Here is a 14,252-nt window from a genome sequence, read left to right as displayed (position 1 = left end):
AAGAATAGTAAACCATATAACAATGGCCACAGTACAATAAACACCTGTCTGAAGCTCCATTATATAAAACAAGAAACATGGACACATTTGACATCTAAGAGGCTAAAACAGGACATTTATGGGATTTTTACACAAAAAAGCCACGACAAATTATTCATCAGCTGATTTTGGTTAAAATTCAAACTTTAAATGCAAAGAAGGAGTGAAGGCGGCATTTGTAAGACACCGCAGCTTACTCTGGAAGAAACGGAGCTCTAACTGCCTGTAGGGGTGTGTTCATATCAAGTCTGACAGACAAATGACTGGAGAACAGAGGAGACACTGTGCTCTGCCTCTGTGTGAGGACACATTTGCACTGAACACACTCTGAAGGGCTTTGACACCTGCTGCTACCAACTAATTAAATGGTATGGCAGCTAATATAATTTGACAGTTATCAGTGGCGAGACAAACATATACAGTAATTAAGGGGCCAAGTTTTGACTCAAGAATAATACCTACTGCTGTCGTGAAATGAATGAATTATCAGCCTCACAGTGAAATGCAAAATTACCTTCTGTAAACTAAACAGAATATTTTTCCCTTCATGTTCATAAGCAACACATTCAAAACAGGGAGGATTAAGACTTTCTTTTCAAACGATCTAAAGCAAAAGCCTCCGGTGTTAATTCTCTCTGTGTTTATTTATTAATTAGGCTCCACTGCGGAGGAGGAGGTTTACCATTGAGGAAGACGAGAAACACGCTCGGGTAGGAGAGCTCCTCTCCACACAACAGGTTCACATCTTCCACCCCGAGGTTGAAGGCCAGCTTGATGATGGGACCGTCCTCCATGTCGGTGGTGATGTGCGTCATCAGAGCCAAGTTCTTCACCAGACCACAGGCCTACAGATACACATATATAATCCAATATTATCCTTGTGGAAATACATAAAAACACAGAGACAAGAGTTTTTCTAAGAGTCTCAGTGTCAGTAACCTCCCCTCCAATCCCCATTTAGAGGTAGATCATTGTCTAACCATCACAGGGAGTGTTATAACATGAGAATAACTCATTAAAGTGAGAAAGAAATTGCTGACCATTATTCCTATATATAGCAGTACATGTGCCACAGCATATTAGCCTTTGAGAAACCTCCTGGGCCATCAGGTGTGGCTGCCGCAGCACACTCACCTCGCCCTCAGGGGTGTCAGATGGACACAGCATTCCCCACTGTGACGGCTGCAGGGAGCGCGGTCCGCTGACTTTCCTCGTCTTCTCAAACTGGGAGGAGATCCTGGTCATCATGCCGAGAGCTGAAATGTAGGAGAGACGAGACAGGACCTGGGTGACTCCCTGACGGTCCATCTTGAATCTCTTCAGAGACCAGTTACCCTGTTGCAAGAAAACATCAACACCAATAATTACATACTGCATAGTAAATATTACTTAGTACACAACACTTTATTGCTCATTAATGCATTTTAATGACTGATAAGCATCCAAAAATGGAAGCTAGAGTGTGCCAGTATTAGCAACTATTCATAAGTGGTGCATGTTTCATTTTAATATTACAAAAATTCATGCAATGACTCCAAATTAAGAAAGAGACATTTCTGGCTTAAATTCTGAAAGCGGAAGCAGGATTTCACTCTTAATGTTGTTTTAATATAAATCTATAAATCTCCATCTAAGTAACTCCTGCTTTCTAATTTTTGTTTGATCAGTGACCACTTTATTCTTCTATTACAAGTACAGCATGAGAAAATTTTAAGTTAACACTCACATAGGAACACAAACTGAACCTCTACTTAATTGGAGGCACTACGGTTGATGATGTCGGTACGCCTGATAGTTTTTGATTGTTTTGTTTTTTTTAGCTATCATAAGGATCTTTAATAAATGTAATAAACATTTTGATATGTTAAATGAACATTTCCCCTGCACGTCTGTTTCTTTTGGCCTGCAGCTCTATTTATCCATCAAGACTGTTTTGCAAGCTGTTTGATGTCAGATACTGACTTTAAAGAGAGTCCAGCCAGCAAGCAATACAGCTCAGCCGACCAGGACACCATTAATACTGATATTTTAGTTTTTTATGTTCAATATTTGATCAACCCAAAATAAAAGATGAATGAAAATGAATTTGGTCCATTTTTGTGACAAAGAATTTCATGTACACTTGTTTTGTATTACAGTGCTGTGAAATTTAACTATATATCATTTTAAAATGATCACTAATAGCCTATTTAAAGGTTTTTATTGTTTGTTTTTATTAGTGCATACTCAAATATGGGATTTTTTGTTCTTTAAACTTTAACTAGCCAATGAACAGACATTTTTGGATGCAGGCAAATTAGAGGATCTGTAACTTGGAAAATGTCAAGATTTTATCTTTAATAGTTTTCAGCTATTTATATTTAAACATAAAAATAAATAAACATTAAAAAAGGTTTGACAGCGATGAACCTTTTCTAAAATTATGTATCTTAAAAGTGTCTGACATATGAAGCTAAAATTCTCATTATATACGCAAAAATTTTGGACCATAAAATTTTGATGCAACATGCAGACGGTTGAGCAGAAAACTTTCCAAAATGTTGTTTGAGATGGAACGACCTCCTGAGCTATAGCAGCCATGACTTTCTCACCGTGGATATCGCATTGACCATGCCGTTGGTGATCTGATCCTGCCGCATGTGCTTGACCACATCAAACTGAGCTGCTCTCTGCTTGGGGATGATCTGGTCTGCGATTTTCTTCAATTCGGCATTAAACTTCTTAAAGAGATCTTCAAACAGCAGAGACAGGAGCTAAAAAGAAGCAAAAAAATGCAGATGTTTTTTGTTTGCTTTTTTAAATCTCAGGTCTCCTGGCACGCAGTGTCAGTTCACGTGCATCTACTGCCAGATGTAATAGCCAGGTGTGCCAGCTCACAAGTAAGCCAGGTCCCTGTGGTCCTCTGTCCGGTCTACAGGAGGCAACTTCTCTTACAACCCCCACCCAACCTGTGCATTAGCATACATCCAAACAAACAGGCAGCACTGCTTGAAATTAATAAAGAAATTAAGCTTCCATTGCGCAGCCAGGCCAATTAGTTGAATGTCAGGGAACCATAATTGGAGAGTGAGGAGATTGCTGGCGTTGTTAGTATGTAAGCCCCCTATTGAAACAGGGCTCTGTGCTCCCCCCTCCCTCGATCCCTCCATCTCCTGCTCCTTATACAGAGCAGGTTGGGGGGGGGGAAATTAAAGGCCTTAAGACAGCAGTAATTACATTATCAGAGCCGGGCCTGCGGATTAGCTCAATCGCTCCAGTCAAGGCAGCATTTCTATTGTCACGGTGCTGAAAAATCCCCATGCTTCCACAGCCTCAGGATTTTGGTGCCACCGCATATCTCTCTCCCGACAAAGCCAGGCTGAAATACTAGTGGGGGAAAGGAGGGGGGTTCAAAAACAAAACAGGGAAAAACAAAGCTGAGGGAAAATAATGAGAGTCTTATTAAAAGAAGGTGGCAGGAACAAAGGTGCAGGTGAGAGATCAGGCCTGGAGCCGGCGCTGTCCTCTGGTGTAGTGCTGTGATCCCTTCACACTGAAGCACGAGAGTGTTGGTGTGTTTCTGCTCGTATGGTATTAATAAGCATCAGGCATGTTTTGTTTCTAGTTGTTTTATGAGTAAAGAAAAGGAAGTAAACACCTTTCAGCTCACAAACATGAAAAAAAAAAATCAATAATCATTTAAATAAAACTTTATAGTCTGAACTGAACTCTGGCTCATTTGGTTTTAAAGTCAAAGAACAAAAACAGAACTGAATGCAGCATTAAATAAAGGCAGTGCATTAAAACCTCAAGGATGACAGATGCACAGAAGCTTACCTGTCCAGCCAGTTCAAGACGTTTGTTGCCATAGTAATCTCTGTCATCCACCTTGTTGTCCCCTTGAGCCAGGATCACCCGCCGGACCATCACGGCCAGGTAAATACACTTAGCCCGAAAGTTAAACTCTTTCACCTGGACACAAGTTATACAGTCTTTACATTTTCTCGAGTAACATTTTAGTGTGAATGCCAGTTATCGTGATGAGCATTCTGTTTACATACAGGCACATGTGTGAGAATGAGAGATGCTAACAGCTCTCTGGCCTCTTCCATCTTTGTTTTCTTGGGGCCTCCCCACATCCGCTGTCTGCGCACTTTATTCCCAAGATACCTCAGGGCCTGAAACAGAGCAGCCAAACAACATTTGATTCAACCTTTTGAGGAACATAAATATTTTTACCAACATGACTAATTTGGGGGTGAGGAAGACAGGAGGAGGACAAGGACACACTGTGGAAGAGAGCCTAATGAGGCAACATTTTTCTAATCTTCTATTGTCGAGTTCTAATGACTCTTATGTGAACTGTAGCCTTAGTTTCCTGTTCTTGGCTGACAGTAGGTGTGGTCTTCAGCTGCTGTAGTTCGCAGCACTCATACTCTTCTGGTACCTTAGGTATAAAGAATGGTTATTTGAGTACTGCTACCTACCAGCTTGAAGAAGTTCAAGTCAGCCGCTTGAACTGCGGCTGACTGGATTGTTTCAGATACATACAGATGGTTGTGTGGAGAAATCCCAGCAGATCAGCATTTTCTGAAATACTCAGATCAGCCCATCAGGCACCAGCAACCATGGCATGTTCAAAGGAACTTAAATCAACTTTCATCCCCATTCTGATCCTCAGTTTGAACTTCAGCCAGCCATTCTGAACAAGTCTAAAAACCTAAATTCACTGATTTGTTGCCATATTGTGTTAACAAGCAGTTGAGCAGGTGTTCCTAATAAAGCTGTGTGTATATGTTACATCAACTGTCAGTCAGACAAGGAACGCACCATGAGAATCAGTTAATTTTCCAACCAACAAAAATGTCCAAAACAACAAATATAAATAAATATTAATTAGTGCTGTCAAAATTATCGCGTTAATTGTTAAGATCAACGCGAAATGTTTAATGCATTAAAAAAATTTAACGCTGATTTTGTTTTTTTATTAATTTCCTGTAATCTAAGACCTTTAAATTCATGAGCACCTCTGGAGGAGGGGGCAACAGTGTGCTATGCTGGCATTTGGCCTGACAGAAATGATTAGAAGAAGAAGAAGAAGTGACACCATGCTACTATCTAGCTAACACTAGCTAACACACGCAAGCATGGACGAGGGTGGACTTTTAGGTGGAAAGTTTCTCTTTAAGAAGTTGCCTGATGGCTTGTTGGACAAAACGAGAGTAAGATGCACAATTTGCAACGCTGAATTCAAGTACCACAGAAGCAGTTCATCACTGGCGTATCACCTGAGAGCAAAACACCCAACTGAATCCACCTCTACGGGACCTCGCCAGTCTACGCTTCAGGAGTATGGTGCTTGTGGACGAATAACAAAAAATGTGAGAGAAAAGGTAACCAGTTCCTTGGTTGTTTGGATAGCTAAAAACTGCCGACCAGTTAGCATAGTAGAAGATGATGGACTGAGAGAAGTCATTCGTGCTGCATCAGGAGATGAGTGTTACAATCTGCCCTCGAGAGGAACCATTGTGTCGAGACTGCACACTTTGTATGGGGACCAGAGGGCTCAGCAGTCCAGCAAGCTTGTGCAAGTAAGGAATGTCGCTCTCACCGGAGACCACTGGACTTCGGTGAACAACGATAATTACTTAAAATATAAAGAATAAAAAAATGTAATTGGAGCCAGGCTATTAATAAAGTAATTGAGATTAATCGCAATTAATAACAGAAAATTGTGAGATTAGTTAGTTAATTTTTTTTTAATCTATTGACAGCACTAATATTAATATAAATTAATGTTACAGTCTCGAGGAGATATTTTGTGTAAAAGATCAACATTCTGAATTTTTAAACAGAGAACGGAGAATCGTGTATCAGACTCTTGGTAGGTCAAGTGAACCACAAAGGGAACAATGTGCACATCACCCACACCTGAGTAAGCGCCCAGCTGGAGTCCTCAACAGAATTATAGCAAAGGTCAAAGGTTAATAAGGATGGACCACCCAACTTGCCCTCAAAACTGCATAAAAAATAAAAATAATTATTGTTAATATTTCTTTAAGGTAAAGGTAAAAAAAAAAAAATCTGTTTAATTTAGAGAAATTTTAAAAAAAGAAATCAGATGTAATCAACAGTGTCCGGATTCAAAAAAAGAAAAGAAGATGACAGTCAAATTTGGTTTTGCCAGATTATTTATCATAATCTGATAACAATGTTTCTTAAGCCTTATCTGCCTTTAATTATATAGATTTAGGCCTCATTGTGCACAATACAATGACCCAATGAATACCATGAAAAGACATCACGGAGGCTGGCAGACAGAGGAACACGAGAGCTGTGGCGACCGGTTGCTAGGAAGCAAATGTGGACTCATCAATGCATCAGCGGTTCCTCTAACAACATAATCTTTATGAAAAACAAATTGGCCGATTGCATTCATCTGTCGATGTCAAAGAAAAACACGTGGGCCTCATGAAATCCCCATGAAAAGCATTACTTAACTGGCTGGTAAGACAAAACCTTCGTCATCTGATCTCAAAGAGACAAAGAAAATACCTTCTGACAGCAGACAGCCAATAGAAACAGAAACAACATCCTGCTCTGCACACATCCGCAGCTAATGATCGCACATTAGAGATGCCAAGCAATTCACACTGACTTTTACGTGCTCTCACCCAAAAATTATTATTTTCTAAACAGTTTTTTGAATCAGGATTTCATTCACTTGAGCACGAGGAACATTTCTGTTTAATAAACAGTCAGAAAATTAACTTCCACTCTAGATGTGCATGAAAAGGTGTCGTTTTCAACAACAGTTTATTTTTATTGGGTGATTTTAACTTGTCACATCTGTAAATATGAAGGTGGGGAGCTTATTTACAAAAACCAGCCGGGAACAAACAACAGGCTGAGGTTCTGGGCTACGTGACCAATTGGTCATCTTTGGTGGTGCTAGGACCATGTCTGTGCTAAGGTTAAGGTGAGAGAATAGTCTACGGTTACAGCATACCTACAGCACAGATTTAACCAAGATGTACATCCCATGCATGTTACGACATCTCTCTTGTTAGTGGTGGTGAAGTTCAAGTCTTATAACCCTTAGAACTGTAGTTCTTTTATAGCATAAACATTAGCACTGTACTTTCAGTGCTTTTTAGTGCTCCTTCAGTTTTGTAATATTACTTTTTTCCCTTATATTACCAGTATATTGTCTTTGGAAATCAAAATTCAAAGATAATTAAAGCTTCAATCTAACATCGAGTAAATGGGGCTAAACTGACCAGAGTGTTTGTTTAAGCTTGAAATAACACCGGCCTGCTCTGGTTCTCTTGGATTGATAAAATACCTGAGTCTGTGTGAAGATTTGCGCTTTCTGGCACTCCTCCAGGCTCGGGGCGAAGCTGGCCATGACACTCTCCTCTGTGCCGATCATCTGAACTATCTCCTGGTCACTCTCCACACCCATCCCCTGTGTGGATAACATGTAAACGGTGTGTGTAAAATATTTGTACAACTACAAAAAATAAAAATCTTGTTATATTTAGATAAAAGCTTAACCGGGAAGGGGGAGTACATGAGACAGGGAGTGTTCACAGGGAGGGGTGAGGTGAGGAGGGAGTCATAATGTTGCCTGACATTTGCTTATGGAAATGTGAAGCTGTGGGAACTGATTCCAGATCGTCTCTGCAGCCGCTGCCAAACAGAGGGAGGGCTGGGGAAGACGTTACCCGGCAAACACGTGCAGTGAAAACACAGCGAGCATGCAGCATCATAAGGTAACATGTTTGAAGAGGTCTCTCCTCAGAGGGCAAAGAAGTTCATGATACCAGCTGTCAGCTAACATTTTCATTCTGAGGTGGTGTAAGAAATGTAATCAGTCGAGCAACTACTGAAACTAGAGTTCTAAAACTATTCACGATCTCATATAAAAACACTTCTCTATATATGTAACTTAAGCTTTGGAACAACTTCAAGCTGTAGCAAAAACAAAGACAGAGTTTGGAAACACTCACAAGTCTTTGCTTCAATCTGTAAGGCAATAACATCACAAACATCTTCATCTCTGACCATTTACCTGTGCTATAGCACCACCTACTGGACTTATTTCAGCAGACTCATAAAGAAAAAAAAAAAAAAAAAAAAAAAAAATCACCCCTACCTTAAATATGATTGCAATGGGGGCATCCTCTGACAGCGTGTTGTGTCTCAAGTAGAAACGGCCTTGTTTAACAATAATATTAGTTCTGCTTTTCTTTTCATGAGTGGAGCTGGAGAGGACACAAAGAGCAGAGCAAACACGAGCATGTTTAGTGTCAGGTTCTTGTTCTTTTGCATGTTCACCTTATAACTGTGTGAGGTCTCTCTGCATACTCAGACTTCCTCCCACAGTCCAAAAACTTAACTGGTGATAATTAACTGGTCAAAGGTGTGAATGGTTTTCTCTGCTGATCTGGGAACCTGAGCAGAGCTCACCCTATGACAGCCGGCTCCAACACAACCCCAAATTGGAAAATGAGTCAGAAATTAGATGGATCCACTAATATAAGACTAAAAGCTTAAGCTATACATAGATCTACTTCTTGCATAATCTTAAAAACAACAACAACAAAACAAAAAACAAAGGTTTATATTTAACTCCAGCCAACATCTACAGTGATGTATTCTTTTCATTTAGAAAAGAGAAGTGCAAAGTTGGAGAACCGAGTGCGCAACTGAGCAAGGGTGTAAGGGTCATTCAGTGTCAGGTCATCAAATGTCTCCCACGTGACCATCTGAGATTTGAAATAGGACACTACAGCCAGATAAAACAGTGCTGTTCCTTATTAAAGCTTTAATGTCTATAAAACAATTGCCGTGATTTAAACTTTTATTTTAAATCATACTTAAATAATGCCACGAACCTTGTGTACGAGAATCTGTAAACTAAGTGCCAGTCTGCAGAATCGTGGCCTCCAACATCTGCTATCACAGACAGGACACTCAAATATTTTCTGACCTTTAAGCATCCATCAGTCTATGTTATCATAAGCTACACTCCTGAGATACCAGGGATTTCCCCTAAAACATTCCAAGGATAATGTTGCATAATTCCTAGTAATTAGTGCATCTTTCCCTGGAATTAATTCAAGAAAGACTGATGATCACAGTCCTGGTGGAAATTTTTTCCTTTTAGATTTGATGAACTGGAATGACCACGAATATATCAGAGTTTCACAGGTCTTAAATTAGCAGCTTCACTTTATGGTTTCCACCAAGCACCAGTCACAGCATCCACACTGTTGAGTCGTCTCCACACTTCTGCGCTTCTGGGCAGAATCGCAAAGAAGAAGCCAATAAAAGGAAAAGGTTAAGATGGTCAAACAAGACAGCTACTGAAAAGAAACAGCTGATTTTTTCTTTACATGTCTGCCAAGAAGGCGACTTTAAAATCATGGATGAACAGCTGCTAATGGATAGGTTGTTACAGTACCTGGTAACTGATGCTCCAACTGCACCCTTCCTGTCCTGCTCCACAATGATTCGGTTCTTGGACAGCTGTTCTTGGATCAGAATGACTTTCTCCTGACCTTTTACAATGAAATAACCCCCTGTGGAGAAAACAAAACAAGGGACACGGATCAATTTAACTGGAGAACCCGATGACAAGTCATTTTCTTTTACTTAATTACTCTCAGAGTGTGTAAAGGAAGTTTTAACTCTTTACTCCTTGAAACTCTTTTCAGTAATGAGCCGTTTCTGTCATATTTCAGACCTGCTTATAGTACAACTTTTCTGAATGTGCATCAGACATTAGTGAGGGTGATCACTGCCTGTACAGCCCTAACCCCTAACCCCATCTACCATTCCTCTCAAAAATTCTTGAAAAAAATAGTTGCTTCACAAGTCCATCTACACCTTACAGATAATAACCTTTACGAACAGTTCCAGTCTGGTTTCCGTCCTCTGCATAGCACCGAAACTGCTCTTATAAAAATAACAAACGATCTTCTTATGGCAGCTGATTCTGGTCTCTTCTCCATCCTTATTCTCCTTGATCTGAGTGCAGCCTTTGACACCATCATCCCATTCTTCTTAGCAGATTAGCTTCTATTGGTCTCTCTCATACTCCATTAGCCTGGTTTAAATCATACCTTTAAGGGGCGATCGTGGCTCAAGAGTTGGGAGTTTGCCTTGTAATCGGAAGGTTGCCGGTTCGAGCCCCGGCTTGGACAGTCTCGGTCGTTGTGTCCTTGGGCGAGACACTTCACCCGTTGCCTACTGGTGGTGGTCAGAGGGCCCGGTGGCGCCAGCGTCCGGCAGCCTCGCCTCTGTCAGTGCGCCCCAGGGTGGCTGTGGCTACAATGTAGCTTGCCATCACCAGTGTGTGAATGTGTGTGTGAATGGGTGGATGACAGGTTGTGTAAAGCGCTTTGGGGGTCCTTAGGGACTAGTAAAGCGCTATACAAATACAGGCCATTTACCATTTATACCTGTCTGACCGCACTCAGTTCATTCAATTAAAATCCTTCACTTCTCAGCCTTCTCCTCTATCTACTGAGGTGCCCCAGGGATCTGTCCTCGGGCCCCTTCCTTTCATCATTTACCTTCTTCCACTCTGACATATTTTTCGTAAATATAACATTCAGTTCCACTGCTATGCCGATGACACCCAGCTTTACCTCTCTACCAAACCTGATTCTACTCTTCCTCCACATCCCTCACCCTCTGCTTAGCTGAACTCAATTCCTGGTTCTCCTCCAACTTTCTTAAACTCAACAGCAATAAATCAGAACTTCTCCTGGTCGGCACTAAACGATTGCTATCCAGAATTAACAATTTCTCTCTCACTATCAATAATTCGTTGGTCCCTATCTCTTTCTCTGTGAAAAGCTTGGGTGTCATTCTTGATAGCACATTATCTTTTAATTCACATATCAATAATGTCACACGTGCAGCATATTTTCAACTCTGTAATATCAATCGCCTCCGCCCTTTCCTCACTCCTCATGCCACTGCCATTCTCGTCCATAATCTTGTTATCTCTCGAATTGATTACTGTAACTCACGATTATTTGGCCTTACACAAAAATCCATTAACAAGCTCCAACGTGTCCAGAATTCTGCTGCCCGTATTATTACTAGGACTTCCTCTACCCACCACATCTCCCCAATCCTGAAGCAGCTACACTGGCTCCCGGTTAAATTTCGCATCCATTTTAAAATAATCCTTTATACATTTAAGGCTATTCATTCTCTCTCTCCACCATACCTCTCCGATTTAGTACAGATGAACTTCCCATCCTGGTGCCTCAGATCTTCATCTTCTCTTTCTCTCTCTCTGTTCCTTCCGCTCGTCTGATTACATTGGGGGGCAGGGCTTTTAGTTGCTCTGCCCCTTGACTTTGGAATTCCTTACCCCCTGACCTCAGAAATATTAGTTCATTCTCTCTTTTTAAGTCCACCCTCAAAACTCATCTGTTTAAAATTGCTTATGTTTAAACCTCTGTATGCTCTTAACTTTTATCTGTTATTCTTATCATTGTGTATATTTCCAGTTTTTGTGTTTTTATCTGTTGTACAGTGTCCTTGGGTGCTTTGAAAGGCGCCATTTTTAAATAAAATGTATTATTATTATTCTGTCAGGCCTAGGCTACTCACTAGGGCTGGGTATCATCACTGATTTCTATAATCCATTCGATTCTGGTTCTCAAAGTCCTGATTTGATTCAATTTAGCCTCAGACAGTCAGAAATATTATAATTCTGATCATTTATCAGTACTGATACATGTGAGACTTCATCAGAATTGTGAACATCACAGCAGATGCCTTTGTGTCAAAGTAACTGAGAATAAAACAGAAAAACATGAAGGAGATTTTTCTGCCTGGATTTTTATAGCAGATAACCTTAAAAATATTCTGCAATTTTGCATAATTTTAAAAAGTTTTAGTTTCTTCAGTATTGAACAGCAGAAATGAGGCTTTCTTGTCCGAGGTCATTTAAGTGAAAAGAGGGAATTCATGACGACATTTATCAAATGTGAAGCGTAGTTTGCTGCTTCTTTTGCTGCTGGCTCGGTTCAAAACAAAACCTGCAGCTCAGAATCAGCGCAAAAAGACGTAAACACAGAGCGGACCCAACGCATCAGAATCGGTGAGCTCCGACAGTGTGTCCGTGTTCGGGCCATCAGGTGAGAAAGCCGAGAAAGAGAAAGCTGATTCTGATGCGTCGAGTCCGCTCTGTGTTTACGTCTTTGTGTGGAATCCATGTACCTGCTCTCATTTGCTGTTTGGTGGTTGTTGAATTAGTTTTGTGGGCTTTAATCGGAGAATCTGGCGTTTCTGGCAAAACACAGTTCTATTTAAAAGTCGATTCAGGATTTAATGAATCGATATCGTTTTATTCAAGCTACTCACCTCCCACTTCCACCTGCACTTTCAACTGGACCACGGCCAATCAGAGAGGTCCCGCCCCTGACTATCTCTGATTGGTTTAGTCCACGATAGGGGCATACTGTGTGTCTGTTGTTGACCACACGGAGAGTTGCCGATTTTTTTTTTGTTACCCGAACAGTTGGTCGCACTGGTGCGACTAAATATTTTTTTTAGTCACACCACTGAAAAATTTGGTCATATTTGCGACCAAATTAGTCGCACTCTAGAGCCCTAAATGGTCATCAAACATTTTACTGATATATATACTGAGATGCCAAAACTCATCATTAAGGGTTCAGGTGAGGCCCTTCAGGGGGAAAGAGTTAAAATGAGAGTGCTATGGTTACGTGCCTGGATCCAGGGGACATTCGTTGAGTTTTGAAAACTCCATGGGCGTCTTTCCCGTGAGAACGCAATTCGAGCTTCGCAGCATGATGGGCATCCTGAGAAAAGCAGAGTTATCTTCATTAATAAAATATGAATATTGCTTCAGTGTTGTTATAAAGCAGAATGCGTCAGCACAAATGAGTGAAGGAGGTCAGTTTATCAGCAAACAAAGCTTAAAAATCACAAAAGCTAAATCTTTTTTTAGCACTTGTTGGCTTACTGAGCTTTGCTGGAGAGGTTTTAAATTTGTAGATTTGATATAGATGTAACATAAATATGTCTGTATCAGGGGAGGGGGAAAAAAAAAAAAAAAGATACCTTCCGATGGGCAGCGCATTGCGAATTATCCTCTGACTGCCACGGGTGTACTCTATATCCACCGTGATGGGCGCAGAGTAGGTCATATCTCTGAGACGACACTTTGGGATGAAACAGATGACTCTCAGCTATATCTCATCATCTTTAAAGGAAAGTATTGGAGGTGTAGGCATTCAAATATAAGTAACAAAAATAATTAATTAAGAAATACCTCTATGAGGGCTACAACTAAATGCCAACTGAGTCTAGAGATGCCTGAGTGACACATGTTCCCTCTGTATTTAATGTGTGATTATCTGTCCAAAGTGTAGAGAATTAATGTGCAAAATAAATATATATATATATATATATATATATATATATATATATATATATATTTTAACTAATTTAAAGCTGTGTATTTGATTACTCTAAAGCTTTATTCAACTTTAATTAAAGCACAGTAAACAATGGTTCATACTTAACAGCAGAAACACAGACTACTCTCACCTCGTGGGGAGAGACTGGTCTGGTCACATTGAAACTTTCTTCCACGTCCGGCATGCCAACATAGATATTGAGGTATCTGCAAATATTTAAAAATCCATTATTTCCTCTTTTAATAAAAATAAATAAAAATAAAAAAAACAACTTGTTGTGCATGTCTGCAGTGTTAAAGTCAGTGATGGTAGATGCACACAGTGACTTACTTGAGGTACCACATTGGATCAGCATCACTTGTGATTTTCTCATTTGCCTTCATAATTTTTTTGATCTAGAAGCAGAACAAATGAGACATCGATGCTCAAAATCCAAATGTACATGAAAAAGCAGCAACGGACAAAGACATGCTCGTGTTTTACCTCTACATTAATGAAATAGTTGAATGAGTCGATGTGCTGCTTTACCAAACCTTTCACCTGCAAAACACACAACGTGATATACATGTTTACTCTCCCAAATAATATTACTCACACAGATGTAGACCCACCAACTGTTCTCTCATCATTACACAGGAGGATACTTTGATATTTGATGACCAAAAAAAAAAAGTAATTTAAAGAAGGTCCATGACTTAAAACTTTAACAGGGTAAAAGAACAAGACACGCTGTATGCGGTATATTTGGTCATTATGGCA

At 40.2% G+C, this 14,252-nt stretch overlaps 1 protein-coding gene across 1 annotated transcript in view; it reads right to left on the bottom strand.

The window, feature by feature from the left end:
* polr3b (polymerase (RNA) III (DNA directed) polypeptide B) overlaps positions 1 to 14,252 on the bottom strand; it is a 28,156-nt gene that overhangs the window by 11,242 nt on the left and 2,662 nt on the right. The window contains exons 3-15 of the mRNA XM_014407916.4: positions 13,977 to 14,033; positions 13,824 to 13,888; positions 13,624 to 13,699; positions 13,135 to 13,235; positions 12,781 to 12,872; positions 9,488 to 9,605; positions 8,177 to 8,285; positions 7,364 to 7,486; positions 4,080 to 4,196; positions 3,856 to 3,990; positions 2,631 to 2,792; positions 1,174 to 1,374; positions 722 to 884 (exon numbers count right to left, since the gene is read on the bottom strand). Of these exons, the coding sequence (XP_014263402.1) occupies positions 722 to 884; positions 1,174 to 1,374; positions 2,631 to 2,792; positions 3,856 to 3,990; positions 4,080 to 4,196; positions 7,364 to 7,486; positions 8,177 to 8,285; positions 9,488 to 9,605; positions 12,781 to 12,872; positions 13,135 to 13,235; positions 13,624 to 13,699; positions 13,824 to 13,888; positions 13,977 to 14,033 (1,519 nt within the window). The remainder of the gene's footprint in view (positions 1 to 721; positions 885 to 1,173; positions 1,375 to 2,630; positions 2,793 to 3,855; positions 3,991 to 4,079; positions 4,197 to 7,363; positions 7,487 to 8,176; positions 8,286 to 9,487; positions 9,606 to 12,780; positions 12,873 to 13,134; positions 13,236 to 13,623; positions 13,700 to 13,823; positions 13,889 to 13,976; positions 14,034 to 14,252) is intronic.

The sequence above is a fragment of the Maylandia zebra genome, linkage group LG7, assembly GCF_041146795.1.
Source record: "Maylandia zebra isolate NMK-2024a linkage group LG7, Mzebra_GT3a, whole genome shotgun sequence".
NCBI classification, from domain to species: Eukaryota; Metazoa; Chordata; class Actinopteri; order Cichliformes; family Cichlidae; genus Maylandia; species Maylandia zebra.
This window is presented reverse-complemented; position numbering and strand designations above follow the sequence as displayed.